This window comes from Furipterus horrens, unplaced genomic scaffold (assembly GCF_987537825.1).
Source record: "Furipterus horrens unplaced genomic scaffold, mFurHor1.1.pri manual_scaffold_1, whole genome shotgun sequence".
Classification (NCBI taxonomy): Eukaryota; Metazoa; Chordata; class Mammalia; order Chiroptera; family Furipteridae; genus Furipterus; species Furipterus horrens.
Genome location: NW_028327171.1, coordinates 107,612,846 through 107,630,025, shown reverse-complemented (window position 1 = coordinate 107,630,025; position 17,180 = coordinate 107,612,846). Strand labels below are relative to the sequence as shown.

The following is a 17,180-nucleotide window of genomic DNA, read 5'->3' as shown; positions in this document are numbered from 1 at the left end:
TCCTCACTTCACCAAGCTTAGGAGGAGGCAGATGTGTTTCTCTGAGTCTTGCAGGGGTTGTGGAGACAAAGAACCTGCCACTGCTCTGGGCTCAGGCAGCCTATCCTGGGCAACTTGGAATTGACTGAAAGCCCTTTACACATGTCAGAGAAATGTCAAGAGGTTTAGTGCCCTTAAGAGTGTTTCACTTTCAGTCATTAAAGTAAATCTCAAGACAGCACCAGGTTCTGATCTGGGGGAGAGTCCCCGCCTTCCTGTACGCCCCGTCCCTAGTTTGCTTTTTTTTACATTATGTTCTTTCAGTAAAAAGCTGTCAAAAGTGGAAAAGGAAGAAAGGAAGAAAGAAAGAAGGAAGGAAGGAAGGAAGGAAGGAAGGAAGGAAGGAAGGAAGGAAGGAAGGAAGGAAGGAAGGAAGAGAAAGACAGTGCCAGGTTCTGAATAACTGTTCCTCAAGTGTGACAGGTGGGTATAACGTAGCAGCTAGCAGCTGCCCGCCTGCCTCCCCGCTTTCTCCTCACCATCCAACACACACAGAGTAAGCCACTGTTCATTTTAAAGGCCTTTTGAGGCCGTAAAGGTTTTTGAGGACATTTTATAGAGCTGGAGCACAATTTTACTATTTTAAATTATTATAGGGGTTATGGTTACTATATCTTTATTTTTATGACAAGCTGTCAGTATGCCCTTGATTTATTTGATCCTGGGCTTTTATTCAAGAACACAACATCCAATTAAATGTGGTTACTGTGGCAAACATGATTCTCCTTAGAATGACCCTCTTTGGGGCCATTTCCAAAAACTCATTATGGTGAAAAGTCAGGGCTGCCTATTCACATTTGTGAGGTTTTCTCCCTGTGGTCACTTGGTTTTCCCACATGAAGGATTAGAGGGAACTAGGGCTGTAGGCTGGACCCAGAGGAGACTAAAGGGAGAGGAAAGAATCTTCCCTGGAAGTTAAGTGGGTCACTGTTTAGAACCATACTGCTTCAGAGATGGGAGGGACCTTACCCTGAAGAGGCTGGATGGCACGCTAGACCCCAGAACTCAGGCCCTGGCCCCTCTCTGTACCACATTGACTATCCTTGGGGTGTCTTGGGCACACGCATAACACAAATCCTGTCTATCTTATATCATTTGCTGGGACAAATACGTAGAACCCAAAGCATTGGTAAATGTCTATCTTTAATAGACCCTAAATTTTTTCTCAGTTAAAGCAATATCTGCTCCCCACCTTTATAATATGGCCATGCCATAAACAAGTCTTGAACTATAGTCTCAGAGTAACTGGATAGTGCTATAGACTGAATGTGTTCCTCCCAAATACCATAGGCTGGGAGGCGTAAACAACAGAAATTTATTTCTCAGAGTTCTGGAGGCCGGAAAGCCCCAAATCAAGGCACCAGCAGATTCCATATCTGGTAAGGTCCCACTTCCTGATTCATAGATGGCTGCCTTCTCGCTGTGTCCTCACATAGTAGAAGGAGGTAAGGGAGCTCTCCAGGGTCCCTTTATAAGGGTATCAATTCCATTCATGAAGGTTCCACCCTCAAGTTCTAATCTAATCACCTCCTGAAATTCCCATCCTAATACCTCCTAATGCCAACACATTGGGGTTTAGGTTTCAACATATGAATTGGGGAGGAACACACTGTCTATAGCACTGGCCAGGTACTCTGAGAAGATAGCCCCAGACTTGCTTGTGTCATGGCCATATCATAAAAGTGGGGTGCAGATATTCTTTAACTGAGAAGAGATTTAGGGAATATTAGGGATAGATCCTTATCAATGCTTTGGGTTCTACAGTATTTGTCCCACCAAAGACATGAATTTACAATGAAGCACAGAGAGACAGCCACTCAACTTGGAGACCAATATTGTGGTCCGTATCTGCCCATGTGAGATCACCAGCAAGTCATCCACTTCTCCAGGGCTCTTTCTTCAGCTTTGTGTGCTGTCACATGTGCCATTGGTGCCCCACCCAGACCCCTTCACCAGTTGGGTGCATCCGTTTCCAGCTGCTGTGATTGTTGGCTAAGGGTTTGCAGATAGGGTTTCCTGAATCCCTATTTCAGGTTCTGCTTCTGGGGAACCCAATCCTCGTGGTGTTCCAAGACTCAAATAAGATTCTCTGTGTGGAGGCCCTCTGAAGGCTAAAGTATCAATGGTGTTTTAGTGTGGTCCTGGACCAGGCTGTGAAAATACCAGCTGCAGCTTCTTGGCTGTGGCTTGTCTGCCTGTGATGAGGCAGATTGGGCCCCCAGGGAGTAGGGCTGTTCCCATGCATCCCGAGGATGGGAACCCAGGAGCCCAGGAGAGTGGGCAGACAGTAAAAGTGGGTTTACTTGAAGCTGAATCATTTTTACGTAATGTTAAGTAGTGGTTGAACAAGTTTTCCTCATATTGGGAGGATAAAAATTGGAGTTGCAAATCATTCAGACCTTGGAACAGGGCAAGGTCACAGAAATTCCTGCCTTTGCTTCAGATGCAAGATGTACAAAAGTTCCATTGCAAACTACAGCTTTCTGAGAGGTGCCAGTTTCGGGATATTTAAATATCCCTAAATATTTATTTTTAACAGGACATTTCAGAGGTAAATATGGGGTGTGTGTGTGTGTGTGTGTGTGTGTGTGTGTGTAAAATGAGAGGAAAATTGAAAGGGAAAGAGGGAGCTGTGTCCCTGAGGTTTGGAACACTAGCAATGTCCCCAGTTAATCATTGATTCCTCAGGGACTGATGGGCCACCAGAGCTGGCACTGCTGCAGGGGGCCAGAGTGTTCGCTAATGGAATGCTAAGGATGCCTTTGGTACAGTTAATGATTTCTCTGTGCCCAGTTACAGTGCTCTCCACTCCTTCCTCTGCAACTCACGGGAGGCTGGGTGATCATCTTCTGGAGGTTAGGCTGGCTGTGGAAGAGAAGATAATGGTGATTTGCAAATTCACTACATGACCAGACTCCCCAAGAGCTTCCTTCTATAGGAGAGACTTTCTTTTCCTTAGTTGTTTCCTGAAAATATGCTTTAACAGAGAAGAATCATGCTTTAACAGAATAATTGTCATCTGATACTCCTTTGCATGAACCTTTGTGCCAACGTAGTGCCACAGATGATACAATTATTTATATAAGTACATAACATTTGTCACCTCCAAACATGCATAATGTTTATTTGTATAATATTTTTATTTATGTTGCTATATTGAAGTACTTTGAGAGCCTCCACAAATTAGTGAATGTTTGTGCTATACATTCACTAGGTAGACACACTAATATAAAAGGAATACATTTTCATTTAAATTATTTTTCTATTTTACACAATTCAGGTATGTTGTTTGCAGAACTATCAGAGCGTAATAGTTAAATAAAAGGAAAAGAGGAGGCACCCAGAGACAACCATTGTTAGTACTTTGCTTCATATTAGAATAGATGTGAAAACTGAATGTGCTCCTGTCAGCCTGAGCTGGGACTCAGCTTTGCTGAGGCTGCAGTAGCTTCAGACCCTGTTGTCTGCTTCTGGGGGAAGCGACTTCAGAGTAAGTGTTCCCTCGAGGGTAGTCAGTCTCTGTCATAAGTATAGTCTCGATTTTGATAGGAAAGAGATTTTCATTTGTTTGTTGGTTTGTTTCCAGAAATTATAAACAAGATGGGTAATGATGATTTGGAATTTTGTTTTTGGTTTTCCATTGAGGCCCAAGTACAGATGTTAGGATGGGAGGCAGGCCTTGTGAGAGTCATAAAATGGCACAGACGGGGTGACAGAGTAACTGAAGAGGGGGTTGTTTACTTTGGGAATTTCACCTGTGATTCCAGGACTCCTTTCCTGGCTGACATCTCCATCTTGGCTACTGAGAAGTGGGTCTAAGGATGCACTGGGGGCTCGGCACCTGGGCAGGAAGCAAGCGCAGTCCAAAGGTGACGACCGCTGCTTTTAGCTCAGTTATTTCTTCCTCAGCTACTTAGGGGGTAACTGTGCTGGGCTGCCCACGCGTGCACGCACAGGCCCCTCCCCTGTCCCTGTCTCCCACAGGCAGAGATAGCACCCCTCTGTCCTTACTGGGGGTGGGAGGGCGATTATCGCTACAGGTCGTGGAAGACTCTCGTGAATGCAGTTTGGGTTCATCCAGAGAATTTTGGTTTTGCTTCCTCTGTATTCATTCTCTCTTGTCTTGATGTGGATCCATGGATGAAAGCTATTCTACCATGTTTTGTGATGCAAACATTGTTTTTCTCCAGAGGTTTCTGTGATGTCTTCTGTGCATTTCCAGTACTAACATCCCCTGTTCTGGGTCCCAGGCTGTGCCTTGATGGGCCATTCTGGGTCCCGCTCTTCCGAAGATTAGTCTATTCTGAAACGCCTGTTGAGTTTCAGGGATTTGAGGGCCCCGGGGGAAATTTCTTTCTCTGAAACTCAAAGTGATTTGTTTTCTTGGAACTTATTTATCTGTGTATTCCCCTGTCTTTGGGGAAATATCCTCTTTGAACAAGTCACTATGAGGCTCAGATGTGTCAAGTACTTAGAAAAGTACTAACTTAGACACAACAGAGGTTAGGTGCTTACTAATATTAGAGAAAGACGGCAGTCAGAGCAGCAGTGCCTGATAGAAACACCATGCGAGGCACTTCGGTTGTAGTCACTTTCTAGTGGCCACATTAAAAAGTAAAAAGAAACAGGTGAAATTAACTTTAACAATATAGTTTATTTAGCCCAACACATCAGAAATACTATATTTTCAACATGTAATCAATATTTTTAATTTAATGAGGCATTCTACTTCTTTTTTTATACTAAGTCTGCAAAACCCAATGTGTGATTTATGCTTACAGTGCAACTCAATTAGGATGAGCCACATTTCAAGTGCTCGTCCACCCCGGGTGGCTAGTAGCTGCCATACTGGGCAGCTCAGAACCTTGCTCCTCAAGGTGAGTTCTGGGGACCAGCAGCATCAGCATCATCTGAGAGCTTGTCTGAACTGCAGAATCTCAAGACCTATAGAAGCATAATCTGCATTTTAACAAATGATTCATTTGCATATTAGAATGGGAAGCACTGGTCTAGGCTCCCCATGCTCATCCTCACCCCTTGGGATTCTGATTTAACTGGTCTAAGGTAGAGTCTGGCACTTGAATGCTTCAAAGCTCCCCCGGTTGAGTCTAGTATGCAACCAGGCTTAAGAGTCACTTGTGTAGCGAGCTCTGGAGCCAGGATGCCTGACTGCTACTTTCTACTTTCAAGACCTTGGAAAATCTAACCAAACTCTCTGGACCTCAATTTCCTCATCTCTAAAATCTAGATGAAAATAGTATCTGCTTCAAGACTTGTTATGGGGATTAAATGAGCTAACACTTGTAAAGGACTCAGAACAGTACCTGGCTCATAGAAGGTACTCCTTAAATATAAGCTCTCACCCTTTCTTCTTTCTCTTGAAGGTCCGGGGTTACCCAGAGCCCCATGTGGCATGGCACAGAAATGGGCAGCCCATCACCGGTGGGGGCCGCTTCCTGCTGGACTGTGGTACCCGAGGGAATTTCAGCCTTGTGATTCATGCTGTCTGTGAGGAGGACAAGGGAAAGTATACCTGTGAAGCTACCAATGGTAGTGGTGCCCGCCAGGTGACAGTGGAGTTGACGGTGGAAGGTGAGTCCCAGGAGGTGAGAGCCATGGTAAGAGCTGTCTGCTTCCCCAAGGCCCACAGTTCCTGCTCCAGCCATCTCTTGGGGGAGGAATCCACAAGACAAAGTACATCCATCCCTGAACTCAGGACCATTTTAATCTAATGGGGAAAATATGGTCCCTTCACACAAGGGAGGGATCCAGGAGACAGCGTTTGTCAAACTACACATACCCTCACTCTCCTGCTCCAGCCTTCCCATGGCTTCACCTCACACTGAGACAGAGACCAGACTCCTTACAGAGTCCTGCCCAGTCTGGCCCTGCCTGGCTCTCAAGACCATTTCCTGCCACTCCGCTGCTCATGCCACTGTGGTCATGCTGGCCCTTTGCTCTTCCTGCAGCAAGGCCAGTGCCTTCACCGTCCAGTTCCAGTCTAAAGGGAAAGCTCTTCCCATAGCCCTTCACCTGGCTCGGCTCCTCGCTACCTTCAGGTCTCTCTGCCCAGGTGGCCCCTTCTTAGAACACCCGTTCTGGCCACCCCATTCCAAGGGCTGTGTCTTCTCACTCCACCTGAACTTTTTCCTCCAGGGCTCACATTCTGTTGTCTCCTCCATCCCCCTCCACTGAATGAAAGTTCTAGGAGGAGAGGGACTTGATCTTGTTTATTGCTGTATGTCCAGCATCTAGAAAACCTCCTGGCTCATGAGAGATGCTGAAATATTTAGAGAATCAACAAACAGTACTTATTATCATCATTATTAAGTAATATATGCCCATTAAAAATTTTTTTATAAAACTCAGAAAAAAGAGAGATAAGCACACCAATGTATTAACACCAATTAGTTATTTTGTCTTCTTTTCCTCCTTTATCCTTAAAAAAATTCTATTCACTCTCAAACTTCCAGAAGAAATATATTTGACCATTAGTTAAGCTGTTTCTTTTACTGCTAGTGCCTCCCCTACATGCTGAAGCCACTTTACTGGCAAGGACATTTCCAGTTCAGGCTGCTGGCTGATGCTTAAAGACCTGACATCTGAAAGGACTTGGGATTTGTCAGACCATCAGAAGTATGACAAGGTTCCCTTGACCCTTCTGGGCCTTTGTAAGGGCTTATAAATCAGAGGGTCAGGCTCACTTTCTGCTCCCTCAGAAAATAGCCCTCCCAACCTGGGCTTCAGGGGACAGTGTTTGTGAGAATCAAGGTAGCCAGGGAAGGTTCCAGAAGGTGGCAAGGGGCCCCTGGGCCAATGTTTTTCCTGTTTACCTACATCATAGAAGGACAGGCTGTTTCACATAACAATATGCATAGTTTGGATAGTTTCCCCAAATTCTTCAACTGAGTGACTTCTCTTAATGACCTTCAAGTGCCTGTGGACTAGGGCATTCCAGATGGAAAGTGGCCCCGATCAGTCTCTGGATGGCCCTCCTCTCAGCCAATTCTGGTGTTGTTCTTCCCCCTACATCGTGCACTTTTCAGTGCCCAAACTTTGAGTTGAGGCCCACAAATAAGAATTACTTATATTAGTCAACTTCTGCTGCCAGAACAGACTGTATGGCTTAAATAAAAGAAATTAACTTTTTCACAATTCTGGGGTCTGGAATTCCCAGATCAAGATCCAATAGGGTTTGGTTTCTGGTGAAGACTCTCTTCCTGGTTTGCAGATAGCAGCCTTTTTGCTGTGTCCTCACATGACAGAGAGAGAGAAAGAGAAAGAGAGCACTCCAGGGTCCCTTCCTCTTCCTATAAGGGCGCCAGCCCTATTGGCTTAGGGCCTTGACCTTATGACCTCATTGACCCTTTACCACCATCTCACAAGCCCTGTCTCCAAATACAGTCAGGGAGGTGGGGAGGGGGAGTTAGGGCTTCAATATTGTGGATTTGGGTGGGGACACAAAAATTCAGCCTATAACCCCCCATTTCTGATATTCTCTTTGGAGCTGAGGAAATGAGTATTTATGAGTCAGGGGTTTAAGGTTCTGGTCCCAGCTTTTACCAATCAGATCTGTGACTTTAAACCTCTGGACCTCTGTTTCTGAAGAATAAAGTGTTTGAATTCAGTGGTCTCTGAAACCTGGGTGAGTCCTGATTCTCCATGATTCATTTTAAAGGAATGGAGTACGTTATGAGTGAAAGGAGGTATATAAAACGTAGGTAACATGAAACCTTTTTTCAGTTCCCATTATTGAGGAAGTTAGACCTTATATCTCAACTAAGCAAATAAAACTTTTAGTAGACTGTGGTAGTTGGGGCAGGGGGCAGGAAATAAGACAGTTGAGTCGTAGCCTCGTGAGAGAAGGCAGAGGCTCTCAACCCTGCTCCTCCCCTGTGATTTTAATTGGGGGAGAATAAAGCCCAGACCACTTCAGATGTTGTATGTCTTCTAGAAGATAGGGAGAATGGTGTAAAGGCTGCAGCCTCTTTAAATGTGAATGACCCTATACACGTTCCACTTCTGCATCAAAGGCCAGTTCCAGCTGATGTGTGAACCACCCCATAGACCACAGCCCTAGAAAGATCCACTCTGATCCCTTCTGCCATGGATAGCTTGCTGACTGTGCCAGGCTAGCCCAAGCTCTTACAAAGGGCATCTAGCAGCCCACCTGCCTTCTTGTCAACTTTCTGCTTTGCTTCTTACTTGGCAAGAGTGGAGGTTCTATAATTAAGAGTATAATTCTTACTTGCAGCCTTTTGACCCCGTAGTGATCAACTTCAGAAAGTAGTGTTGTCAGACAGTCTTGATTTGAGCTCCACAAATTTCTAACCTTTGGGAACCTTATTTCCGTTTCTGTAAGCTGGAGCTCATGGCTGCCTCTAGAGGGGGTTGGGGGGCCACAGTGAGGTCAGTGCAGCACTGACACAGAGCAGGCACCCAGCAAGTGGTAGTCTTGTAATATTTGAACCTGGTGTTAACATCCTGAGAACTACTTCCAGAGGGAAATTCTTTCATGGAGAAGAGAGGAGAAAGCTTCCTTATCTGATTTCCATTTTGGTAACCAGGGCCAAGAAACATGCAATATCCTCCATGAGGACAAGTGCCTTAATGACAGGGCCATTCATGACCTTATGCAGTGGGATGCTACCCTGGTCTATGTCCTAGAAAGACTCTCGGAAGCCAGCCCTGACACTCGCCCACCTCCAGAGGACTAGCCACAGAGGCTTGGTGTAGAGCAGGGAAGAGACAATGGCACCTGCCCTCTGGGAGCTTTCTCTCTAATGAAGGGGCCACAGGCCTGTTCTCTAGCACAGCACTGTCCATAGGAACATAATGTGAGCCACATATATAATCTTGTTTTCTAGTAGCCACATTTAAAAAAAAAAAAAACAGGTGAAATCAATTTTATGTATTTTTTATCATCACCTGAGGATATTTTTTCATTGCTTTTAGAGAGAAAGGAAGGGAGAAATATTGATTGGTTGCCTCTCATACACACCTGGACCGGGATCATATGTGCCTGGCCAGACCAGGGGTCACACACACAACCTAGGTATGTGCCCTGGCCAGGAATCGAACCTGCAACCTTTTTGTTACAAGACGACACTCCAACCAACTGAGCCACACCAGCCAGGGCTAGGTAAAATCAATTTTAATAAAATTAACCAAATAGACCCAAGAAACTATCATTTCAACATAGAATCAATATTAAAATTATTAATGAGATACTGCACATTTTTTAATACTTGGTGGGCGTGTTTTACACTTACAGCACGTCTCAATTCAGACTAGCTATATTTCAAGAGCTCAATAATCACATGTGGCTACTGGCTACTCTGTTGGGCAGCACGACCTTAGAAGCTCCCATCTGAATAGGTATAAACAAAAATTACATGGAGGAAGAAGAAGAAAGACCCACATGTATAAACATGTGAGTGGTTCTGGAGAATCACATCCACAAAGTGAGCCTAGAGCGTGGGGTGGAACGAGGGGTGGTACTGAAACGATGGATGTACCCGAGACCTGGTGGTCTAAGCCTGAGAAGGGCCTTTGTGTTTCAGGGACCAGAGAGTCACTTAAGTCATTTCAAGTAATAGACGGTTAATTTTAAGGACATGAGCTCAGGAGCCCAGGGAAGGCCAAACCGGCAGGCCCAGAGGACATCCAGGCCTCAGGATGGCTCATACTCACTTTACAGGATGATTTTCTGTGAACAAAGGGGCACATGAATCACCCGGGAATCTTGTTAGCATGCAAATTCTTAGGTCTGGAGTGGGGCCTGAGTGTCTGCAATGCTAACCAGCTGGAGATGACACCCATGGCCACCGAGCACACTTTGAGTAGCAAGGAAGGATTCAGTTACAGATAGGATATATTTCGCCTACTTAGTACAGTGATTCTCAAATATGAACTCACATCAGAATCACCTGAAGGTCTGTTCAAAGCACAAACTGCTAGACCCTGCCCCAGAGTTTCTGATTTAGTAGGTCTGGGATGGGCTCAAGAATTTTCATTTCTTACAAGTTTCCTAGTGATGCTGATACTGTTGCATTCTAGGACCAATAGTTTGAGAACTGGTTGGCTAGTGCTTATACCTACTGTTACAGTTCTCCAGAGAAACAGAATAGTAGATTGTTCATACAACCACACCTTGGTGATATTGCGGGTTTGGTTCCAGACCATCACAATGAAGCAAGTATTACAATGAAGTGAGTCGTGATCTTTTATGCTGATGGAGGGTATTGCTTTCAATTTGTAAAAAACACACCATCTTTGAAATGCGGTAAAGCTGAGAGCAATAAAGCAAGGTTTGCCTATATATTGGATTGGCCAAAAATCTGTATAGTTTTTTCTGTAAAAGACACATTTTTCATTTTCACCAATAACTTAATTGATTTGGTATTTTGAGTATGTCAGCTATCTCCCATGTGGCATAATTTTGATTGTTCTCAATTCATGTCTCAATTTGTTTGCTATCAACTTCAACCAATCTACCTGACCATGAAGCATCATCCAGCGAGAAATCTCCAGCATGAAACTTCTCAAACCACTTTTGACACATTTGATCAGTCACAGCACCTTCTCCATACACTGCACAAATCTTTTTTTGCCTGTCAGTTGCATTTTTACCTTTCTTGAAATAATAAAGCATAATATGCCAAAAGTATTGAGTATTTTCTTCCATCTTCAATATAAAATGGCTACACAAAAATTCACCAATTTTAATTATTTTTTTAAATGCACACTGATATTACAGCTACCACAATACAATCTAACAAAATTGTTTTGAATGAAGTTAAAGACAGCTAAGCACAACTAGAGCCATCTTGTGGAAAAAACCAAACAAACTTTTTGTCCAACCCAGTAGAGAGACAGAGAGAGATTTATTACAAAGAATTGGCTCACATGATTATGGAGGCTGACAAGTCCCAAGATCTGCAGTCAGCAAGCTGGAGAGTCAGGTGAGTCAGTGATGTAGTTCCCATCCAAGTCTGAAGGCCTGAGAACCAGGAGAGCTGATGGTGTGGTTTCAGGCCAAAGGCCTGCAGCCTCAAAACCCAGGAGGAGTTGATGTTTCAGTTCAAGACAGAGGCAGGGAAAAAGCAATGTCCCCGATTGATGTTCCCTTTGAGGGGAGGTCAGCCTTTTCATTCTATTCAGGTCTTTAATGGATTGGCTAAGCCTAAATATCTGGGCATCCCCGGGCTCAGTCAAGTTGGCACATAAAATTAACCATCACACTGACTAAATACTTGATTATAATATTCCTGGGTTATTTCATAGGATCTTATTGACATGTCTTTTTCTTTTTTGAGCTATCTTCTGGGAATATCAACTAGGTAATATGGACATGCTATAAGAGTTCACAGTGGATACAGGATACAGGTTGGAAAGGCAAAAGGGGAACATGCACACACAAGTTGTGAGAAGGCAGCAACAAAGGCAAGAAAAAATGTGTAGAGAGCCAATTGTGATATAATCATAGCTAACTTCCATTCAGCCCTTACACAGCTGGCAAGACTGGGATTGGTCATTCTTAGGCCAGGTACCACCACTTGTCCAGTGTGCAGAGACAGAGGGTGGAGTAATGAACATAAAGCATGGCTGCCAGGTGGTTGCCCCTGTTGCAGGCCCATGGTCACTAAGTGTTTCATTATGGTGACCGTTATTTCAGTTGATGCCTGTTCTGCCAGTGGAATTATAAATGGAGCCTCCTTTGACTTTCCAGAGTCACAGTTTGGATACAAATTAGCACATGGTTACTCTAGCCATGAGTGACACATCTGGTACACCAGGCAGTGAGTAAAAATTTAAAGGTGCTGACTTCCCGCCAAGATGGAGGCATAGGTAGACACGCTTTGCCTCCTTGCACAACCATAAGAAGGATTACATTTACCTCAAAACAAAAAACAACCAGAACTACCAAAAAATAGAACTGCATGGAAGTCCAACAAACAAAGATATAAAGAAGTAATACTCACCCAGGAGGGCAGGAGGGCAGAGCTGGGGAGCCAGGGAAGAGAGGATGCTGTGTGGCAGCAATGCGCCCGTGTCTGTGACTGGCCAGTGGAAAGAACAAGTGCACATTTTAAAAGTCGGGAGGGACACCTGGTGAGTGATCCCAGTCCCAGGCCAGACCACGCAGTTCACGGTTTCAGCGCTGGGAAAATAAAGTCTCATTGCTTCTGGCTCTGAAAACCATTGGGGTTTGGGTCAGTGGAAGAAACTGCTCATCTCTCAGGAGAGTCCATTTAGAGCCCCCGCGGTCTTAAGACGTATGCAAACCCACCCACTCTGGGAACCATCACTAGGGCAACAGCTAGAGGGGCGCTAGTTGCACATGGGAAGCAGGTGAAGTGACTGGAAAAGGAGTGAGGGCCTCCATCTATTGCTCTGTTCACTGCTCCACTCCTCTGTGTCTTGGGCACGGGAGATAGAGCAGTTCAGATGGAGTCCCTGTCCTCTTGGAGTCGACTTTCTACTGAGAAAGAGAGACTATAAATAAGTAACAAATATAACTTTCGTAGTAGACTTAAGTGCTCCCTGACGACACAGGAGAGAGAGGACCATGTGGCAGGCTGCCTAGAATGTGCCCCCATGTCATAGGATTTAAGGGAGAAGAGCAGGCCTGGGAACTTAAAGTTAGCATAGGGGCAAGGGAGCTGGGATGTTTTATCTGCCATTTCCCAGTCTGTCATTACTTGAGGGCTTCTTCCTGAGACATTAACTCTCCATCACTCTGGCTTGCCCTGACTATGACCAAAGTCTGCTCCTGAGACCAGAAATAAAGCCCCACACAAAGAGTTGTGGGTTTTTTGTAGCCATAGTTAAGAACGAGAAACAGCAAGGAAGCTGGTGGGGCCAGAGCAGAGTGAGTGAAGGTGGAGTGGGGATACATCTGGAGAGGAAGGTAGGCATGGGACCACATAGGGCCTTCAGACTTGGTGATAGCCATCGGAGGGTATCAAGGAGGAAAATGACATGGTTTGATTTAGGCAAAGACTCTCACTAAAGTGGAAGGGGCTGCCATTGGTCTTCTGTCTATGAGCATCGATTTCCTAGAAATTGACCGAGAAACAGTTCTTTCCATGCAGAAAGCATTTCCCAAATTGAAACCAGAGGGGTCAGTGTACTGGATCTTTTAGTGGCACGTTAGCCTATGAAATGATAGAAAGGAGCTTCTACCCTTTCCTCCCTTTCACTGTTTGGCTTTTGTTCCTTTGTCCCAGAAATATATTTTCCTCTTCTCTTCTCTCTACTGCACCACTGGCTCAGTGGGTTGCCAAGAGCTGTAGTCTTTGCTTTGCCTTTCAGCTGCCCATGTTCAAAACAAGACCCGGGCCCATGCTGTCTGCCTGAGGCTGACCTCCCGCCCATCTCCTCCCCTCCCCAAGCACACTTCCTTCCTGCCCACATCAGTACTGCAGCTTCTGCTCTTTGCACCCCCACGAAACCACTGTCCTGTAATCCAAGCTCCCTGACCATGCGAGACAGAAGGGGTCAGGTAGTAAGCCGCCTAGAATGTGGCGGCAGAAGGGAGAGTGATCCCAGGGAGCAGAGTGGCCCTAGTGACCACTAGTCCAGCTACACTGGCACCATGGTGTCCAGCTACACTGGACACCATCATTCTTGAGTAATTTTGAAATAATAGGAAATGCTCCTGTGCCATTTTTATTGCCACTACCCTTTTTCAAGAACCTATTTCTCAGATCCCTCTTATATTCACACTTGATTGGATTGATGACATTATGTATTTTGAGTCCATCTATTTATGTTGGCTGAGTTTTAAATTACTGTATTCCTTAGGAATGTCTGTTGTGATTCTCCTGTTTGTTCTTATGTTTCTTCCATACTGTCTTCTTCTATCTAAATTTCCTACCTTCCTGAAGACCTTTAACTGTTCCCCTTTATATTACATATAAACTCCTTTTAATCTATTATACTCCATGACCCTTCTTTCTTTTAGGGGCATGAAAAACACTCATGAATATGCTGTTTTTTCTTTTTCTGTCTCATCAACGTTAATGATATAAATGTGGTAGAGATAACAATTATTTTTTTTGCCCCACTAGTGTCTTTGCTGTAACATGGTTGTGTCTTGAGACTCCCCTGATGGAAGCCTCACTTATTTGCTATACAGAAGAATTATATGACAAATTACAGTAGTCCCTCTCTGTATCGTGGTTCACTTATCGCGGCCTCACTGTATCGCAGGATTTTAAAAATATTACATTTATTTATTGCGATTTTTCGCTATATCGCATGATTTTGCAGTACTGTATACATATGTTGTTAAAGTTATGTAGGTTTAAGAGTGTAGAATAAATGTAAGGTTCCTTCTTCACGGGGGGGTCTAGAACATAATACCCACGATAAGTGAGGGAATACTGTATTGTACTTGGTCTCATTCTATCCCTGAAGGATGACTCCCAATTTCCTTCACCTGACTCCCTTTCCTTCTTTATTTTCACCTTCCACGTTGCCTTTGCCTCTCTTTTGCTCCATAATGTACAGAAGTACCACTTGCTAGCCCTGCTTTGATTTCTGTCATTGATGCTGACAGCTTTTCTTCCCATCTCTTATTCCTCCAGCACCTTCTCCCATCTTCACTCTGCTCCTTTCTCAGTTGCTCATAGTTCTAGACTCTTCTTCATTCATGAAATTTTATAGAATATGTTAACTTTCTTCTGGGACCAAAGGACAACAAGGCTTGATGATTGCCCTCAGGAGACTGACTTTCTTGACCTCATATTTTATTATTATATTTTTACAAATAAGATCCAACATCAGGATGTACCTAAAAAGTACTACTTTGCGTGGTACTGTGTAGGAGACACAATACTCTATTGGGTCCTTTCTGCAAGAACCTTGTTGGTCAGATAAGACCTAGACACAAAAGCTGAATGAAACACAATTCCAGCCATAATGCAGGTTGGGTTTATTTGCGAAACAGTTGGCATATCAGTTCTGTAAACTCAGAGGGAAATGAGACCTCTGGAGGCTGGAATGGTCTGTAATGTCTTTGTGGAGGAGAAGGGACTTGGGTTAGTCCTGGAAGAATGAGTCCAATTTGGATAGCAGGTTGTGATTCTAATGATGGGGATGGGAGGAAAGTGGAGAGCATTAGAGCCTGGGGTGGAGGGTGGTTGGTGGACAGGTAGAAGCTGAAAGGAGTGGGAAGTAAAGTGAACGGCAGAGTGGTAGGAGGTTTTAGAAGGGCTGGAGCATGAGACTGGGCAGTTTTTAGAGTCATATCCATTTCAGAGTATGAACAGACTGGACTCTGCCCACGAATGGTGTTTTTCCAATTTCATCCTGCTTGTAGCTCTCTGGGTGAACTGCTCCCCTTAGCCACAGCCACAGGGATGTGCTGTGTAGTTCCTTTTCCTCCATAAATCTTTTCTTTTTTCTTTCTTTTATTTTTTTTTTGATGTTATTCTTTTTTTTAATTTATTTATTTATTTTTAAAGTGTATTTTATTGACTATGTTGTTACAGTAGTCCCAATTTTTTTCCCCTTTGCTCCCCTCTGCCCAGTACCACCCTTCCCTCCAGGAATCCCACTCCCCTTAGTTCATGTCCGTGGGTCATGCATATAAGTTCTTTAGCTTAACCTATATTATTCTTAACATCCCCTGTCTATTTTGTACCAACCGATTATGCTTCTTAGTCCCTGCACCATTTCCCCATTTCTCCCCCTCCCCTCTCCCAGCTGGTAACCCTCCAAATGATCCCCATACCTATGATTCTGTTCCTATTCTCATTTGCTTAGTTGGATTTTGTTTATATTTTTTAGATTCAGTTGTTGATAGTTGTGAGTTTGTTGTCATTTTAGTGTTCATAGTTTTGATCTTCTTTTTCTTAAGTAAGTCCCTTTGACATTTCATATAATAATGGCTTGGTGATGATGAACTCTTTTAGCTTCACCTTGTCTGGGAAGCACTTTATCTGCCCTTCCATTCTAAATGATAGCTTTGCTGGATAGAGTAATCCTGGTTGCAGGTTGCCTTTCATCACTTTGAATACTCTTTTTCAGTCCCTTCCTGCCTGCAAAGTGTCCTCTGAGAAATCAGCTGATAGTCCTATAGGCACCCCCTGTAGGCAACTCTCCACCTCTCTCTTGCTGCCCCCGGGACTCTCTCTTTATCTTTCACCTTTGGCATCTCAGTCATGATGTGTCCTGGTGTGGTCCCCTCTGAGTCCAGTTTGCCCGGGACCCTCTTTGCTTCCTGGACCTGTATGACCATTTCCTTGGAAAATTTTGGGAAGTTTTCCTCATTTTTTTCAATTCTTGCTTCCTCATTCTGCACTGGTTGACAGTTTTGTTTCTTCCTTATGTTCCAAATCATTGATTTGAACCCCGGTTTCCTTCCCTTCACCATTGGGTTTGTGTGGATTTTTCTTTGTTTCACTTAGCATAGCATTCACTTCTTCTCTTTTGTGTTTGCCGTACTCAAGCATATCTGTCAAGTCTGTAAGCATCTTTATCACCAGTGTTTTGAATTCTTCATCTGTTAGCTTGTCTATCTCCTCATCTGTGAGGTTGGATATCTCTTCATTGCTTAGTTCTCCCACTGGAACCTTGATCCGTTCCCCCTTTTGGGCCATACTTCTCTGTCTCCTCATTCTGACAGGCTCCTGTGTTTGTTTGCCTTTGCATCCCAGGTAGAGCTGTCACTCCTGTTACATTGTAAGGGGCGGAGCCTTAGGGATTCGTCAGTGCAGGGTGACCTGTTTCACCACGCTGTGGCACTGTATGTGGGGGAGGGGTCTGAGAGGGAACAATGCTGCCAGCCGCCCAGCACTCGGCCCTTTTCCAGGCACCTCTCTCACTTCTGCACAGGACTGGTGCCCCTCTAGCTGCTGCTCTGGCCATCGTTCCCAGAGTGGGTGGGTCTGCTGACATTCTAGGACCAGCAGTTTCTGACTCCACCCCAACCCCCACTGGCCTGCACAGTCAGAAGCAATGAGGCTTGATTTTCCCCCGGTGCTAGGACTGTGAGCTGCAAGGTCTGGTGAGGAGCAGGGAATGCTCCCCAGGTATCCCTCCTGACTTTTTAAAACATGTGACTGCACTTTCTGTTGGCCCACTGCTGCTGCTGCAGCCACTGCCGCCATCACACTGCATCCTCTCCGCCC

The 17,180-nt window shown here is 44.6% G+C and overlaps 1 protein-coding gene across 1 annotated transcript in view; it reads left to right on the top strand.

Annotated features, from left to right (window-relative positions):
- The window catches only part of MYLK (myosin light chain kinase), a 186,335-nt gene that overhangs the window by 39,011 nt on the left and 130,144 nt on the right, over positions 1–17,180 (top strand). Inside the window, exon 3 of the mRNA XM_090277598.1 lies at positions 5,424–5,631. Within this exon, the coding sequence (XP_090133724.1) occupies positions 5,424–5,631 (208 nt within the window). The remainder of the gene's footprint in view (positions 1–5,423; positions 5,632–17,180) is intronic.